A 19,013-nucleotide genomic window follows, 5' to 3' on the forward strand; every position below is an offset into this window, starting at 1 on the left:
TGTCTGCCAAGGCTCGACTGTGTCTGTAGACCAGAGGTGGGCAAACTACGGCCTGCGGGACCGTCCTGCCTGGCCCCTGAGCTCCCGGCCGGGGAGGCTAGCCCCCGGCCCCTCCCCCGCAGTGCCACGCCGCCCGCGCTCTGACCCGCCACTCCTGCCGGGCAGCGTGGCTGGCTCCACTGGGGCTACAAGCTCCTGCTGCTCTGAGCAGCATGCTAACGGGGCGGGGAGTGGGGGGGTTGGATAAGGGGCAGGGGGTCCCGGAGGGCAGTCAGGGGACAGGGACCTGGGGGGGGGGGGCTGGACAGGGGGTGGGGTCCCGGGGGAAGTGTCAGGGGGCGGGGGTGTGGATAGAGGATGGGGGGACACTCAGGGGACAGGGGTGGTTGGATAGGGGGTGGAGTCCCAGGGGGGCAGTCAGGGGGCAGAAGGTCCCAGGAGGGGGCGGTCAGGGGACAAGGAGCAGGGGGGTTGGATGGGTCGGGAGTTCTGAGGGGGCAGTCAGGGGGCAGGAGGTCCCAGGAGGGGGCGGTCAGGGGACAAGGAGCAGGGGGGTTGGATGGGTCGGGAGTTCTGAGGGGGCAGTCAGGGGGCAGGAGGTCCCAGGAGGGGGCGGTCAGGGGACAAGGGGCAGGGGGGTTGGATGGGTCGGGAGTTCTGAGGGGGCAGTCAGGGGGCAGGAGGTCCCAGGAGGGGGCGGTCAGGAGACAAGGAGCAGGGGGGTTGGATGGGTCGGGGATTCTGAGGGGGCAGTCAGGGGGCAGAAGGTCCCAGGAGGGGGCGGTCAGGGGACAAGGAGCAGGGGGGTTGGATGGGTCGGGAGTTCTGAGGGGGCAGTCAGGGGGCGGGAAGTGGGAGGGGGCCAGGCTGTTTGGGGAGGCACAGCCTTCACTACCCGGCCCTCCATACAGTTTCACTACCCCGATGTGGCCCTTGGGCCAAAAAGTTTGCCCGCCCGCCCCGGCTGTAGCCATACGGGAGCGGCTCGCACTCCTGACTCAGATCTGAGTTCCAAACCTGCTCCAGCAGCAGTGCCGGGGCAGGCGGTACCGGAACACTCCTGGCCAGATGGCTGGAGGTGGGACAGTTCCAGGGACATCCATGTAGACGCCTCCTCCTGAGTAATCTCTCGCAGGAGGGCCAGGCTGGAGGAAAGTGGAGACAGTGGATAAGGGAGGGATATATCCTCCAGTGCATGAAAGTTTCCATATGCCTTGGTATCCTAGGGGTTCTAGCAGTCAGGTCTGATGGACCCGGTATGTCTACGGCAGCTGGATGGTCCTTAGATAATGACGCGGTACTGATGATGGGTTCAGACTACCGCTTGTAGATGGAGTCAGTGAATGTCAGTCCTTACACTTGGGTATTGAGGTGACTAACAGAACTAGTGGATCTTTCTTTTTATGTGCTTTGCCCTCCAATCTGGGGGTCATTAGCAGAGCCAGCTCCTTAGGTTCTACGTGCGACATCTCATCAAACTTGCAGAGGGAGCGCATCTCTTATGGACAGTCCTTGACGGGGATCTGTCCTCATGCCCATAAGAGTGCCCTCTGCCCTCGTGGGGAGCCCTAGAAGAGGAGCCTTTAAGCTTAGGTGTTGGAGGCTCCAGTCCCAGGCACATGGTTGGAGGGGCACTGACGGTTAACTGATGCCAATGTACAGGGGGGAGGGGGATCTGCCTGGCCTGGATTGGAGAAGAGGTTCATAGTTTTCTCCATCAGGTGCTTTCTCAGGTGAAGCTCCCAGGCTTCCCGAGTTCTGGGTGAGAAAGAGTGACAGATACTACACTTTGCAGAGATATTCTCCTCTACCAGTCTGTAGAGGCAGCATTGAGGTTTGTCACTGACTGGGAAGGAGAGAGGGCAAGAGATGCAATGCTTGAATCCTGGGATTCTGGGCATAGTCCTGGAGCCTTGGAAGGGTTCTCCAACCAGGGAGAAAGGAAGGAAGAAAAACACTCTACTAAATATTCTATGAACTTTAACTATTAAGCTAAGAAATAAAACTATTTACAAATGTCTTTACAAGTTTTAAAGAGGACATAAAATTCTGACTCCGGCCATGTAGTGGTAAGAAGGAACCAGAGAGACCTTAGTCGGGAGCACGAGGAGATCCATAGCACATGTGCGAATCAACGGACATTGCTTGGAAGAATTTCTGGACTCAGGCAAATGGCACGTATGTGTACCCGTGTGTGAAATACACATAGGGACCGTCACACGAAGAAGACCCAGTGGATCACCCTTGTCCACGTTTGTTGACACCCTCAAAGAATTCTAACAGATTGGTGAGGCATGATTTCCCTTGACAAAAGCAGTGTTGACTTTCTGCCACAAATTGTGTTCATCTGTGTGTCTGATAATTCTGTTCTTTCCTATAGTTTCAACCAATCTGCCTGGTACGGAAGTTAGGCTTGCCAACCCGTAATGACTTGACTCAGCTCTTCATTTTGAGTAACTGTAAGCTGGGACTATTTCAAAGATGTCCCTTTCATGATTTAGCCTACCATGCAAGGTCTTTGCCAAAGCATAGGTCTCCACTTCTGAGCTCTAGCTCCAGAGGGAATTTCACAACAGCACTACTAGCTTTAAGGGTCCCTTCCTTCAAGCCTTTCTATGCACACAGCATTGAAGTTACAGGTAGGCCATCCACCGCACAACAGACTGCTTGAGGTGCTGTCCTGAAGAAGATCCCATATCCAGATACATCATGATTCTCCCTAAGGCAATACAATCAGCAGTCATGTCCTGTGGGAACACAAACCTTCCAAGAGACCCTTCCCTTCTCTCAGCTTTTGCACAGAGCCAGGGCTGAAAGAACCCAGCCTTTCTCTGCCCAATTCAACCTGGCCCGAGAGATGCCAGCCCCTCCCTCATTTTGCTGTTGCTCTTCATCTGTCAGAAAACCTCGCAGCCCCACCCCAGCCCCTCTCCCCAGGTGGGGTCTCAGCATTCTAAACATTCACTTCCGACTGTTTTATCCAGTCTGGCATGTTGAAGGCAGACACTCCAGGTGCGTGTGCCCAGGGGAGACTTGCCCCTTTATACTGTCACCTAGCAGCCTCAAGCACATCCTGGGACGTGTATTCAATTCAGCGCAAGAGGTAGCTGTAAAGCAAAGACACATTGGCCCTGTGGGGTTTTCTCCCTCTGCTCAGATGGTCAATCTCATTTATGAGGGCTGAAGCATCCCTTCTAGACAACCCCTTTTAATGAACCAGCTGCAGGGAAGAGAAACACTCTGCCAGACAGACTGTATGGTTATACAATGTCTTGGCCTCATCTTCCAGGAATGGGCCCTTCCCACCCGGGAATAACTCAGCAAAGCTGCTTTCCCCATACAGTGGCTCAACGGTGATTCTGAATGGCTCCTTTCATTCTCCCAGCCTTGCCTGACTTTGCCCAGCTCCCACCATTCAACACTGAAATGTCAAAGCTCAGAATGGTAATGAGCCTATTACACAATAAGAACTTCCTGGCAGCTCCATCCTCTGTACCCAGAATGACATCTGGAAATAGCTGGACACAGTATTTGGAGGCCAGGGGCGGGGAATGGATTTGGCAGGTCCATACGTAGGTCAATGCAGAGAGACTAGCTGATAGCGAAAGACTCTGAAGGAAGCATTGTGCTTGCTGTATCAGTAATAGTGAATGGACGCATTTCATATGTAGAGTCACCAAGGGATCTAAAACAAGCAAGGATGGATACCACAGCAATTGAATGTGGGAAAAGTTCTGCCCAAGCAGTATGCTATTTTTTAATCTGTATCGCCACACGTTATTGTTCTGAACTGCCTGGGGCTCCCTTTGGTATTCTCTGTCTTCCCTGTAGCATTACAGATGTTGGCTTTGCTGTAGTATGATGCTCACTCGCCCCTGGTAATTCTACATTTCTGCTCAGTAGCAGACTGCTGCCCTTCACAGTTAGATTTTATTAACACAGGACAAGATTTTCAAAAAAAAGAGTCACCTATGCATGTGTAAAAACAGGAACTGTGCCCTCAGATGACTAGCTTCCTAAGGGTTAATGACCTACAGTACCATATAGTTATTCAGGTTAATAGACACCATGATGTTATGAACCACAGAAGAACCTATCATAGAATCATAGAATCATAGAATATAAGGGTTGGAAGGGACCCCAGAAGGTCATCTAGTCCAACCCCCTGCTCAAAGCAGGACCAATTCCCAGTTAAATAGACACAACAACATTAGGGCTCAAGCACTATGCTGTTTATATTCTCAGATACGTCACTTCCCTCACTAACGCAGATCAGATTGTTTGTTAAAAGTTATATTTGAATACTGGCTCTACTGGATAACAGGAAGATTGTCCTGAGGGAAAGGGCATGCAGCACTAAACTAATCTGCAGTTTGTCCCCATCAGTCAGGCCTGAGACTACTCACTAAGACCCAAATGGAGAGTTCCCACAGCTCAGTTACTATTCTCGAAGATGCCTGGGTCTCTCTCTCCATCAGTCATTATACCCACACAACCCAGTCAGAAGCAGGGACCAGCTCCACACACCCACACCCACCGCCAAGCTCCAAAACTCAGCCCACGCCAGATGAAGTCTAGGAGCCCCACCCCTCCATCCTGGGTCCAAGCCCAGCTCCATACTAACAGTACCCAGTCACAGATTTGGTTCAGATATGAATTTCTTTTTTTACCACTTCCCCACTCAGTTCCACGTAAGTTTTCATTGTCTGGTCCCTGAAAAAACACACAATCCTCCTTCTCTTCCTCCGCTCACAGAGCACACAATATTCCATCAAACAGCCATTTTGCAGGCCTCATGGTGCTGCTCATTTCTTCCCTTTAATCTATGCAAATGCTGCCACCTTGGGGCAAAATCCATGAAGTGACACTGAAACAGAGCACATGATTGCAAGTGCACAGGAAGCCGGACACTCACCTGCTCCACAGAGAGAGGGGAACTGATCTCTTCTCCCCGTAGAATCATGGATCTTTGAGTCAGCACCTCAGACAGCTGGAAGGCATCTAAGCCCAGCAGGTCACTGGCATTGTTCAGTACTAGGACAGAAGAACAGTAACTTTAATTGCCCACGTTCACCTCAGTGATATAGGCTTTTGCTCATAAGCAGATTTTGGGTGGGGCATGGGGGGCATTGCCCCCCCCCAAACTGCAAGCCTCAGGCAGGCAGCCTGCATGAGGAGACAGAAGACTTCTCCCAGCTTGCGCCCCGAGGCAGGGAGTCAGAATTTTGTTTATAAACAGTGTGATTAACAAGTGATTAAGATAAGAAAGGGCTGTTAGGATGTTTCCTAAAGTTAAATGATCTGTTCCAAACTTGGTGAACTGCAAAAAGTAAGTAGCCTAAATAACAAAGTAATTGTAGATTTTTCTACAATTGTTTCAACTGTTTTATTCAAGAGGTGGTGACAGAGTTACTAATATTTTTCTTTGAGAAGATAACTGATTGTTTAGACAAAGGAAATGCAATAGACCTAATCTACCTGGATGTCAGTAAGGCATCTGATGCAGTTCCACATGAAAAACTATTAGCTAAATTAGAGAAGATGGGGATTAATATGGGAACTGAAAGGTGGATAAGGAACTGGTTAAAGGGAAGACTACAACAAGCCATACTGAAAGGTGAACTGTCAGGCCAGAGGGAGGTTACTAGCGGAGTACCTCAGGGATCAGTCTTGGGACCGACCTTATTTAACATTTTTATTACTGACCTTGGCACAAAAAGTGGGAGTATGCTAATAAAATTTGCAGATGACCCAAAGTTGGGAGGTACTGCCAATACTGAGGAGGACCGGAATACCATACAAGACCTGGATGATCTTGCAAACTGGAGTAATAGAAATGGGATGATATTTAATAGTGAAAAGTCATGCATTTAGGAACTATCAACAAGAATTTTTGCTATAAACTGGGGATTTATCAGTTGGAAGTGACAGTGGAGGAGAAAGAGCTGGGTGTATTGGTTGATCACAGGATGACTATGAGCCATCAATGTGATGCAACTGTGAAAAAGGCTAATGCAGTCCTAGGAATTTCCAGTAGAGACTGGGAAGTGTTAGTACCATTATACAAGGCACTGGTGAGACCTCGTCTGGAGTATTTTGTGCAATTCTGGTCTCCCATGTTTAAGAAAGATTAATTCAAACTGGAACAGGCGCAGAGAAAGGCTACTACGATGATCTGAGGAATGAAAAAGCTATCTTATGAGAAGAGACTCAAAGAGCTTGGCTTGTTTAGTCTAACCCGGTGGTTCCCAAACTTGTTCAGCCACTTATACGGGGAAAGCGCCTGGCGGGCCAGGCCACTTTGTTTACCTGCCGTGTCCACAGGTTCGGCCGAGGGATGTGCTGGCCGCCACTTCGAGCAGCTCCCATTAGCCTGGAGCAGCGAACAGCGGCCACTGGGAGCCGTGATTGGCCGAACCTGTGGACGTGGCAGGTAAACAAACCAGCCCAGCCTGCCAGGGGCTTTCCCTGCACAAGCGGTGAAACAAGTTTGGGAAAGCACTGGGTCTAACCAATAGAAGGCTTAGGGGAGATATGATTACTCTGTATAAATACATCAGAGGAATAAATACCGAGGGGGGAGAGGAGTTATTTAACTTAAGTATTAATGTGGACCCCAGAAAAAATACACGGAAACTGGCCATCAACAAGTTTAGGCTTGAAATTAGGTGAAGGCTTCTAATCATCAGAGGAATGAAAAAACCTAACTGGCTTTAAGACTGAGCTTGGTAAGTTTATGGCGGGTATGGTGTGACAGGGCTGCCTACAATGGCATGTGGCTCATCGGTGACTGCCTGAAGTAAAAATCCCCAACGGCCAGAGACAGGACACTAGATGGGGAGGGCTCTGAGTTACTACAGATAGGGAGGGCACTGAGGGTACTGAGTTACCTGAATTCTTTCCCAGGTATCTGCCTGTTGGGTCTTGCTCCAACTGATCATCATATTTCGGGTCAGGAAGGAATTTTCGCCTGGGTCAGATTGGAAGGGACCATGGGGGGTTTCCACCTTCTTCTGCAGCATGGAGCATGGGTCACTTGCAGGTTTAAACTAGTATAAATGGTGAATTCTCCATAACAGTCTTTAACCCATGATCTGAGGACTTCAGTAACTCAGCCAGAGGTTAGGGGTCTATTACAGGAGTGAGTGGGGAGGTTCTCTGGCCTGCAATGTGCAAGAGGTCACACTAGATGATCACGATGGTTCGTTCTGACTTTAGTAAGACTATCTGAGTAAGAATATACATTACAATTTTAAACCTAACCAGTGTCCCATAAGTGACTTGCCACAAGATGTCAGAACATGTTAGTATTAGAGCTGAGTGGGTCTAATATTTATTTAATTTTCTTTCTTGATATAGGAATTAGATACAATGCTCCTGTCAGATATTTCTGTTATCTGCAAAAACACTATAGTTTTCAGTTGCCTAAGTAGGCCCTGGAATCATGGTTAAAGTTGCACGCACTCTGGCACCTCCAAATCTGAAATGGCGCCCTATGGGCAGGCACGGAATTTGTCCCCCCAAACCCCACACGCAGCCCTCTTGGCCTGACTGGAGCCACCCCCAAAATACAGAAGTCAAACTACACCTATTCTTTTGCTGTTTCTTGTTCACACAGAAATCACCCTCTGAGACTCAGTTTTAAGACCCCAGATACATTGCATGCAGACAATACTAGCAGTAAACATATTGCCTTTGGGGCACATTAATGAGCGTTAAAGCCAGCTGACAATGTACTGAAGGTTTCCCTCACCCAAAGCACCAGACTCAGCATTCGGTCCATATAGGAGTCTGGCATTTGTACATAAATCAACATCTTTAATGGTAATAGAAAGGGCAAACAATATTGATCAAAATCCAGCCTCAGCGAGCCATGCCCCTCCTAACAGTATGGAAAAACAATATCAGATTGGAAGGGCTAGGTGTAGGCACATCCAGGAGATATGGGACAAATACTATATCTCACAGTTTCCATCCCACCAAAATATCTAAAAAGGCAAATTAGACAGACAGGAAAATGTCAGCAAATGGCCAACTCTAAGTGGAAGTGTCCAAAAGGAATTATGTAACTAATGAGCCAGATAATCCATAAATAAAATGTATGTCATTTTACGTAATGCTAGATTCTTAATCAGATCATCATGAAGTACTAGGGCCTAGATCAGCAAAGGCACTTAGCTGTTGTAACACCTAACTCTTAGGTGCCTAGAAAATCATTGGAGCACTGTGATCCAAAAAGCCCAAGTTAGGTGTCGAGACTCCCTATACAATGAATGGGGAAAGAAAGGCACCTCAGAATGGGATCCACAAAAACCAGCATTCTAGGCAGGGACAGGGAGCTGCCTCAGCTAGCCAATGGAAGACACCAACGAGAGGGGTGTGTGCTAAGCCCCACCCCATCTCTGAGTTCAGAGCCTGAGGGCATGTCTACAGTACAAGCTTAAGTCAACCAGTGTTAGGTCAATTTACAGCCACCACAGTAATTACTGTGATGGCTGATGTCCACACTACCCTCCTTCTGTCGGTGGTGCACGTCCTCACCAGAAGCGCTTTCACCAACTGAATAGAGGCAGTGGTGCGGGGACTGAGAGACAGAGCTCTCAGCCCCTGCCAGGAGCACAGCTGCTCCCAGGCTCTCGCCTCCCCACTCCCCGCTAGGAGCAGGGGCCAGCTGCTCAGGCTTCTTGGCTCCCTGAGTGGGGAGCCAAGCAGGGACAGCCCAGCTGGGAGTGGGGAGTCGGGGGCAGTTGGGCTCTAGCTGTCTGGCTGTCGTGTCAATTTGACAAGACACCCAACAGCCGATGTAAGTAACGTAGTGTCTACACAGACACTACATCACCCTAACTACACCGACACAAGTCTTATGCCTCTCGTGGAGGTGGAGGTATTATGTCGGTCTAGTACGGAACTTACATCGGCAGGACAAGGCTGTAGTGTGTACACTGACATAATTAGGTTAATGTAAGCTGCCTTACCTCAACCTTACTGTGTAATGTAGACCAGGCCTAAGTCCAAGCTACAAGGAAACATCTATCTATGCTTGTGATCCACAGCCGGGAACCCCTCTTCTGGAGTCAGGTGGCTTAGGGGCCTAAGTTGTTTCTAGCAAGAATGAATTAGGCACCTGCCTAGTTTTACACAAAACAGACAGAGGGTACAGGGAACCTCCTTCATAACCTTTATCCCAATGGTGACACAATCAATTTTTAATTATTGAATTATTTAATTAAAGTTGAACAACTTCAATAGGAGCAATAAATGGGAGGATTTCTTTAGGGATGGACAACCGCTAAGATAGATGTAGCTGATATTTAAAAAAAAAAAAAAGAATTCAATGCAGCCAAGAAATACATCCAATCTTTATTTTAAAATGGTCACCCTTGGTAAGTTGCTCAAATGCTTAATTACTCTCACTGTTAAAAATGTACGCCTTATTTCCAATCTGAATTTATCTAGCTTCAACTTCCAGTCATTGGATCTTGTTATACCTTTTCTCTGCTAGATTGAAAAGCCCATTATTAAATATTTGTTCCCCATGTAGGTACTTATAAACTATAATCAAGTCACCACTTATCTTTCTCTTTGTTAAGCTAAATAAATTGAGCTCTTTGAGTCTGTCACTATAAGGCATGTTTTCTAATCCTTTAATCATTCCAGTGGCTCTTTTCTGAACCCTCTTCAATTTATCTACATCCTTCTTGAATTGTGGGCTCCAGAACTGGACACAGAATTCCAGCAGCCTTTGCCCTAGTGCCAAATACAGAGGAAAAGTAACCTCTCTTCTCCTACTCAAGATTCCCCTATTTATGAATCCCAGGATCGTATTAGTTCTTTTGGCCACAGTACCACACTGGGAGCTCACGTTCAACTGATTATCCACCCCCACCTCCAAGTCTTTTTCAGAGTCCCTACTTCCCAGGATGGATCCCTCACCCCCGCATTCCGTAAGTATGGCCTACATTCTTTGTTCCTAGATGAACAGATTAACATTTACCCATATTAAAACACATATTGTTTGCTTGCACCATTTACCAACCAATCCAGATCACACTTCACTATTTACCATTCCTCCCAATTTTCGGGTCATCTGCAAACTTTATCAGTGATGATTTTATGTTTTCTTCCAGGTCATTGATAAAAATGTTAAATAGCACAGAGCCATGAACTGATCCCTGTGGGACCCCACTAGAAGCACACCCTTTTTATGACAATTTCCAATTACATTTTTATACCTATCAGCCAGTTTTTAATCCATTTAACTTGTGCCATGTTAATTTTATACAATTCTAGTTTTTTTATCAAAATGTTGTGCAGTACCAAGTCAAATGCCTTAGAGAAGTGTAAGTATTCCAACATCAACATTATTATCTTTTCAACCAAACTGGTAATCTCATCAAAAAGGGATATCAAGTTAAGTCTGACAGGATAAACCCACCCCCAGCCATTCTGTATAGAGTCAGGCGGCCTCTGAGCATACCTAATGGATCAGGCCCCACAGGAGAGGCAGACACTCCTCCCACAGTTCATGAATTGCACTGGGGCTTTGGCAGGAGACAAGCACCTGGATGCCCAGAGGGAGGCAGGAGGGCACATGCCCAGAGGCAGAAACACTGGCACCAAGGGAATTTTTAGTGCAAAAACTGGGGCACCAAGGAGGCTTAGGTGCCTACAGGATTTGGTGGCAGTCAAGCAGTTTTGAGGATTGCAGCAGGGCCTAAAAATCGGAATCAGGTGCCTAGATTCCTTTATGAATCCAGGCCTAGGACCTTACCCAAGTCCAAGTGTATTATATTAACACATTTACCTTCATTAACCAGACTTGTAATTTTGTCAAAGAAGAGTATCAAGTTCATTTGACATTTCACAAAATCATTTTGAAAGGCATGAATTACAAAGCAGCCTTGGAATGAATTACTGACTATGTTACTGTGTAATATTATTATTTATGTTCCAGTAGTGATCAGAGACCCCCTAATCAGGATCACTAAACTGACACTAAACTGGGAGGAGTGGTAGATACGCTGGAGGGTAGGGATAGGGTACAGAGGGACCTAGACAAATTGGAGGATTGGGCCAAAAGAAATCTGATGAGGTTCAACAAGGACAAGTGCAGAGTCCTGCACTTAGGATGGAAGAATCCCATGCACCGCTACAGACTAGGGACCGAATGGCTAGGCAGCAGTTCTGCAGAAAAGGACCTTGGGGTTACAGTGGACGAGAAGCTGGATATGAGTCAGCAGTGTGCCCTTGTTGCCAAGAAGGCCCAATGGCATTTTGGGATGTATAAGTAGGGGCATTGCCAGCAGATCGAGGGACGTGATCGTTCCCCTCTATTCGACATTGGTGAGGCCTCATCTGGAGTACTGTGTCCAGTTTTGGGCCCCACACTACAAGAAGGATGTGGAAAAATTGGAAAGAGTCCAGTGGAGGGCAACAAAAATGATTAGGGGACTGGAACACATGACTTATGAGGAGAGGCTGAGGGAGCTGGGATTGTTTAGCCTGCAGAAGAGAAGAATGAGGGGGGATTTGATAGCTGCTTTCAACTACCTGAAAGGGGGTTCCAAAGAGGATGGCTCTAGACTGTTCTCAATGGTAGCAGATGACAGAACGAGGAGTAATGGTCTCAAGTTGCAGTGGGGGAGGTTTAGATTGGATATTAGGAAAAACTTTTTCACTAAGAGGGCGGTGAAACACTGGAATGCGTTACCTAGGGAGGTGGTAGAATCTCCTTCCTTAGAGGTTTTTAAGGTCAGGCTTGACAAAGCCCTGGCTGGGATGATTTAACTGGGAATTGGTCCTGCTTCGAGCAGGGGGTTGGACTAGATGACCTTCAGGGGTCCCTTCCAACCCTGATATTCTATGATTCTATGATGAGAGCAGGGTGAAAGGGGCCTCAGGGCCATGTCCTAAGCTGGTTGATGTATCAGGCCTCGAAGCCCTGCAACCTGGGTCAAGATCTCAATCAGAGGAACTTGAGCAATGTGGGTTGAGTGGGTTAAGCTACTGGGGCTTTGATGAAGTGTGCCAGCAAGCTAGGGTATCAAGGGGAGAGAGGGAGGGACAGAGCCATGGTGAGAGACTATCTGGGCTTGGACAGCAGGGTGCATAGTTCACAGAATCATACTTACCTGCTTTGGTTGTAACCTGGGCTCCTCCAGCCGTCATGAACTCCATGTTTCCCAGCTGAAGGGTGCCAGAGAGAAGTTTGAAGATGTCTTGTATCTCTTCGGTGCTAAACTCCATCACTTTCAGAGCAGTCTACTCAAAGCCACAAAGAGAAGACATAACTTACATCAGCAGGACCGTGCTGTTTAAAATAGGAGGCTCAGAGTCACAGTCACTCAGATGGAAGAGACCTATTAGGGAACATATAGCCCATCTCTTTTGGAGTGGTTGTACATTTATTAGTGTATTTTTAGACCTTTTCTAATCCCCTCTCTCATCATACACATTATACCCAGCCATAGAGCTTTCTGCTTACCTATTCTTCCCACCAGGTTTCACCTCTGCCCCTACACTAAAATCACCATGGTTCAATGTCATTGCTAGTTCAAGTTTGTTTCCCTTATATTTTAATATACTAAATACACTTATTTGGCCTCGTTTTCACCAAACACACAGAGTCAGGTCTGTTCAAGTTCCAGGGATAGATGTATGAAGCGTCCACACCACACATTTTAAACAGTGTTGTAATCAGGTTACCTGGCTCAGTTACATTTATAACCTTTACCTTCTGCCTTACTTTGTGTATTCAAGGGAAAGCATCCCTTCTCCTGACCAAACCCCTCACCAAGCCAGACAATGTGGTGCACGAGCCATGCTAGATAACACAAGTGAAATGCCAGAGCCATGCATGCAGGTCACATGATGTTGCATCACTTCACGCAATGTCCGACTCTTCGAGCAGCTTTGTGCTGGAGACAAGGCCACTCTGACTCTCTCAGGCATTGCAGCACCTGCATGGTGTTCTCAGGCTGACTCCCATTTTTGAGTCTGGGTTTCATCCCTTTTAATCTGTGAAAATATTCCTGTTCCATTCATATTTTAATTGCTTCCCCTGTTCAAGGGCCAAACCCCATCCAATACCAAAAATGATTAACCACAGAGGCTATCAGGGATGGGGAACAGAAGGAGTACTTGTGGCACCTTAGAGACTAACCAATTTATTTGAGCATAAGCTTTCGTGAGCTACAGCTCACTTCATCAGATGCATACTGTGGAAACTGCAGAAGACATTATATACACAGAGACCATGAAACAATACCTCCTCCCACCCCACTCTCCTGCTGGTAATAGCTTATCTAAAGTGATCACTCTCCTTACAATGTGTATGATAATCAAGTTGGGCCATTTCCAGCACAAATCCAGGTTTTCTCACCCTCCGCCCCCCCCCACACAAACTCACTCTCCTGCTGTTACCAGCAGGAGAGTGAGTTTGTGTGTGTATGGGGGTGGGGGGGTGAGAAAACCTGGATTTGTGCTGGAAATGGCCCACCTTGATTATCATACATATTGTAAAGAGAGGTTTCAGAGTAACAGCCGTGTTAGTCTGTATTCACAAAAAGAAAAGGAGGACTTGTGGCACCTTAGAGATTAACCAATTTATTTGAGTATAAGCTTTCGTGAGCTACAGCTCACTTCATCCGAAATGCATACAGTATGCATCCGATGAAGTGAGCTGTAGCTCATGAAAGCTTATGCTCAAATAAATTGGTTAGTCTCTAAGGTGCCACAAGTACTCCTTTTCTTATTGTAAAGAGAGTGGTCACTTTGGATGGGCTATTACCAGCAGGAGAGTGAGTTTGTGGGGGGGGGGGGGCGGAGGGTGAGAAAACCTGGATTTGTGCTGGAAATGGCCCAACTTGATTATCATACACATTGTAAGGAGAGTGATCACTTTAGATAAAGTATTACCAGCAGGAGAGTGGGGTGGGAGGAGGTATTGTTTCATGGTCTCTGTGTATATAATGTCTTCTGCAGTTTCCACAGTATGCATACGATGAAGCGAGCTGTAGCTCACGAAAGCTTATGCTCAAATAAATTGGTTAGTCTCTAAGGTGCCACAAGTCCTCCTTTTCTTTTTAGGGATGGGGAAATTACTCTAAAGAAATTGCCACAAGATCACAGAGGAAGTGCCACATGGGACCAAGGAGAAGAACTCACCATGACCTTGTTGAACATCTCTAGGTCATTCAGGTTCTCATCACTCACACAACCGGACTGGTTCAGGTAGCGATAGGTTTCCGGTTCAGAGAGAGACAGGGCTTCTGCAGCGAGCCAGTCCCCCAACATCACAGAAAGAGAGGGGGGCAGGTGTTAGTTTACTCAAGAATCAGCTGACATCCTTTGCTACTTTTTCCTTCTAAGTTATTGTGAGGGCAAGGTAGTGGAGAGGCCTTTAGATCTGGAATACTAGCAATTAGTGAAACACATCAAGATTTTATTCTCAGGCCAAGCTCCAGATATTCCAAGCCTGTCTTCACCTCTGATATAGGGAAACCACTCCTCTTTTTAAAGCTGGAGATTCACTGCTAAGAGTATTTAAATTAACAGGAAGGAGAGTATAAATCTAATCCTATGGGATTCACCTAACCAACTGCTCTCCCACTTTTCAACAAAAACAAGCCTGGGACAGTCAGAAAACAACATGTGAGACTGTGTGGAAGGATAGAGAAAAAACTGTTACCTTTCATAATTGTTGTTCTTCGAGATGCGCTGCTCATGTCCATTCCATTCTAGGTGTGTGCACACCCACATGCCCAGTCGTCGGAGATTTTTGCCTTAGCGGTGTCTGTAGGGATGGCTGTGGCGCCCCCTTAAGTGCTGTGCTCATGCATTGGTGTATTAGGTGCTGCTGGCCCCATGCCCTCTCACTTCCTTCTTGCTGGCAACTCCAGAGGGACAGAAGTGCAGGTAATGGAACGGACATGAGCAACACATCTTGAAGAACAACAGTTACGAAAGGTAGGTAACCATTTTTTCTTCTCTGAGTGCTTGCTCGTGCCGATTCCATTCTAGGCGGCTCACAAGCAGTGCCAATGGAGGTGGGCTCAGGATTCACGGTCTTGCAGCTTGCAGCACTGCTCTGCCACAGCCAGCATTGTCTCGGGCCTGCTGGGTAAGCGCATAATGAGATGTCAACATGTGGTCGGACAACCAGGTGGCAGCCTTGCAGATATCCTGGATCGGCACTTAGGCTAGGAAAGCTGCCAAAGAGGCTTGTGCCCTGGTTAAATGGGCGGTTAAAATCACCGGAGGGGGCACCGTGGCTTGGTTGTAGCAGTAGTGGATACAGGTAGTAATCCAAGCCGAGATCCTCTGGGCCAACACTGGACAACCTTTCATCCACTGTGATGACTAACGGCGACAATTTACGAAAAGGCTTGGTCCTCTCAATGTAGAAGGCTAGCGCTCTTCTGACATCCAGAGACTGCAACCTGCACTCCTCCTCCAACTTATGAGGTTTAGGAAAGACAGGTAAGAATATGTCCTGAGTAATATGAAACTGCGAAACAACCTTGAGTAGGAAGGCCAGATGCTGTTGCAGTTGGACCTTGTCATTGTAAAACACTGTGTAGGGCAGCTCCGAGGTAAATGCCTTAATCTGGGAGACCCTACGGGCAGATGTTATTGCCATTAAGAAACCACCAGGAGAGAAGCAGGAAGCCAGAGGCTCAAAGGGGATTCCCGGGAGCCATGACAGCACAAGATTTAGGTCCCATGGAGGAATGGGGTCCCTGACAAGAGGGTAGAGGTGCTCTGGGCCCTTGAGGAACCTGGCAGTCATGTCTTGGGTGAAAACCAACCTACCCTCGAGCAGAGGATGGAAGGCCAAAATAGCAGCCAAGTGGACCTTAACAGATGAAAGAGACAGACCCTGGAGCTTAAGATGCAGGAAGTAATCCAGGATTAAGTGCAGCAAGGTCCTCTCGTGTCGAATGCCTTTATCCGAAGCCCAGCATGTAAACCGTTTCCATTTGGCCAGATAAGTTGTTCTGGTAGAGGGCTTTCTGCTGCCCAGCAGGACCTGCTGTACACCGGCAGAGCATAGCCACTCATACACATTCAACCATGTAGCAGCCAGGCCATCAGGTGCAGCACCGTCAGGTTTAGATGCAACATGCTGCCATGGTTCTGAGAAAACAGGTCCAGATGGAGCGGTAGCTGTAACGGGGCAGGCACCGAGAGGTCCAGCAACGTGCCGAACCAGCGCTGGCGTGGCCAAGCCAGAACTAGGAGGATTACTTTCGCTCTGTCCTGCTTGATCTTCACAAGGGCTCTGGATTAATGGCACTGAAAGGAAGGTGTACCTCAGAGCCCCCAACCGCGGGAGCAGGAAAGTGTCCGACGGGGAGCCTGTCAGCCCCCCAGCTCAAACAGAAAGCATGACATTTTCTGTTGTGCCCAGGTGCAAAGTAATCCGCCTGGGGAGCCCCTCACCTTTGAAAAATGATGTTGAGTACTTCCGGATGGAGCAACCACTCGTGGCGAGACAAGAACGTCCTGCTGAGGCGATCTGCCAATATGTTCCTGGCCCCAGGGCGGAGAGCAGCCACAAGATGCATGGCTGAACACAGAAGTTCCAGAACCTGAGGGCTTCTTGGCAAAGGGCTGCGGACCGGGCTCCACCTTGGTTGTTGATATAGAACATAACGGCGGCATTCATAGAATCATAGAATATCAGGGTTGGAAGGGACCCCTGAAGGTCATCTAGTCCAACCCCCTGCTCGAAGCAGGACCAATTCCCAGTTAAATCATCCCAGCCAGGGCTTTGTCAAGCCTGACCTTAAAAACCTCTAAGGAAGGAGATTCTACCACCTCCCTAGGTCCCTTTTGCTTGTGTTGAGCAGCCAACGGTCTGATGTCACTCATGACCATGCCGACTGGAAGGGGCATAAGCGGTTGTGGAAAGAACAGGAGGATGGATCCAGGTACTTGACTGAGGCGCTGCCCCAGTTCACACCTTCAAAATGCCTGTCTCTGGCCCCCAGGGTGTTTCAAAGGGCCGGGTTAAGCCAGCAAGCGAGAGGACAAAGGGCAGCATCACTTAAACCCTTTGTCTTTGTCCTTTGACCTGTAGGATCCCTGCCGGGAAGACTCCCAGGACTGAGGTGGAGGAGGAGGCTGGAACTGCTTTCTGACCTGCTGTGGAGTGTGGAGGCCTAGCGAACACAAGATGGCCCAGGAATCTTTAAGGACATGCAGCCTTGTGTCAGTGAGCTCAGAGAAGAGCCCTGCACCTTCAAACAGGAGATCTTGGACTGTGGTCTGCATCTCTTGGTATAACCCCAAAGACCATAGCCAAAAGCTGAATCCATGGCCACCGCCAAGGCAACCACCCTGGCAGCCGAGTCTGTAGCATCCCAGGCCATCTGGAGACGCCCTTCGCCACCGCTTTGCCCTCCTCCAGGATCATGGCAAACTCGAGGACTAGGTCCTGTGGAAGGGCCTCCGTGAACTTGATAAGGAAGTCGCATAAGTTAAAATTGTACCTGCCCAACAGGGCTTGGTGGTTGGATACCTGGAATTATAGGCTGGCCGTCGAATAAATCTTTCTGCCAAAGAGGTCTTGTCATTTGGAGCCTTTATTTTTTGGTGTGCCACTCACCTGTCCCTGCCTGTCCCTCTCGTTATCTGCAGACACAACCAGCGACCCCGCTGGTGGGTACATATAGACATATTCAAATCCCTCTGTGAGGACAAAGCACTTCTTTTCTGCACTTTTGGACATGGGTAGAATCGAAGATGGGGTCTCCCACAGCATTTTAGCAATCTGTGGACAGGTAATGCAATGCGGGCCGGGATGGAGGAAGATATGACATTGAACAAGTCGTCTGATTGCTCCTCTAACTCCTCAATTTTGAGGTTCAAGTTGGTAGCCACCCTTTTAAGGAGCACCAGGTGCTCCTTAAAGTCGTCAAGGGACTACCAATAGACCAGGAGGGCCCGGCCACTGCTTCGTCCAGTGACAAAGATGACGAGGGCATCACCAGGGGAGGGACGGGTTCCCCCTCCCTTTCTGGAGATGGCACCTTGGGTGTTTGCACCTGTGGAGTTGTCCCCGCGGTGGATTCCACACTGTATTCCGAGTCCGGTGCCGGTGGTTTGTCCGAGGCAGCCACAGAGGAGAGGTGGGAGTATGGAGCTGGCATCACCGGTACCCCCCCAAGGGTTCCAACACGGCCATTGAGCAGGCCACTGTCCCTGCTGCCATGCTACCAACACCATGCTGGTCTCGCAGCTGATGGGATTCATACCCCACTTTGGCAATGGGCTGAACCCCAGCTCCGACTCTGAACAGTCCCCTTCTGGTGACTACGGTGGGGCTGTGAGGCCTGCGTATGCCAACTAACTCTCGCCGGAGACCAATGTCCAGAGGGTGGGGATTGCCGCCTGTCCCTTGAGCAGTACCGAGGCAGCGGAGATTGGTGTCACAATGGCGAGAAGTCAGGTGCTGGGGGGGACCGGCGCCTAGGAGGCCGCCTGGATAATAGAGACGTGTGCCAAGGTGATCTTAGGCAAGAGGCTGGCCGGTACTGGGACCGCAGGGACTGGTGCCTTGATTCTGCCGATCTGTGCCTTGTGGAAGGAGAGCACGGCACTGGGGACCTGGGCCTTCTAGCCATCAACTGGCGTTGTGGGACCGGTGTCCTAAGCCACGGGGACATAGAGGAACACCTGCAATCCGGGGGCCAGTAGTGCTCCCCTGCCCTTTGGGGAGGTCCCATGACTGGCTTGCCCTTGGGCTGCAGGGCCTTAGCCACTTCTGGCGCCTAGCATGGCGTTTGCCATACCAGTAGGCCCACCAGGTCTTTGGCCACTTGGGCATCTTGGACGATGAAGGTCCCTATAGAAGCTGGGATCCCCTACCGCTCCCAGGAGTCAGATCCTTGGCTGGGCTTGGGGGTCCGACCTTAACAGTACTCCCTTGTAGCCCCAGGGCGGGCACATGGCCTGAAATAGGTACTTTGCCCAGAGCCCCCTTCCGCCTCTTGGACGATGCTGAGGAG

At 48.9% G+C, this 19,013-nt stretch overlaps 1 protein-coding gene across 2 annotated transcripts in view; it reads right to left on the bottom strand.

Moving 5' to 3' along the window:
- LOC125644827 (unconventional myosin-X) overlaps positions 1–19,013 on the bottom strand; it is a 305,444-nt gene that overhangs the window by 154,160 nt on the left and 132,271 nt on the right. For both annotated transcript variants that reach the window (XM_075117658.1, XM_075117657.1), the window contains 3 exons: positions 14,167–14,270; positions 12,132–12,261; positions 4,916–5,034 (listed from right to left, as the gene is read on the bottom strand). In XM_075117658.1, the coding sequence (XP_074973759.1) occupies positions 4,916–5,034; positions 12,132–12,261; positions 14,167–14,270 (353 nt within the window). The remainder of the gene's footprint in view (positions 1–4,915; positions 5,035–12,131; positions 12,262–14,166; positions 14,271–19,013) is intronic.

This window comes from Caretta caretta, chromosome 11 (genome assembly GCF_965140235.1).
Source record: "Caretta caretta isolate rCarCar2 chromosome 11, rCarCar1.hap1, whole genome shotgun sequence".
In the NCBI taxonomy this organism is placed as follows: Eukaryota; Metazoa; Chordata; order Testudines; family Cheloniidae; genus Caretta; species Caretta caretta.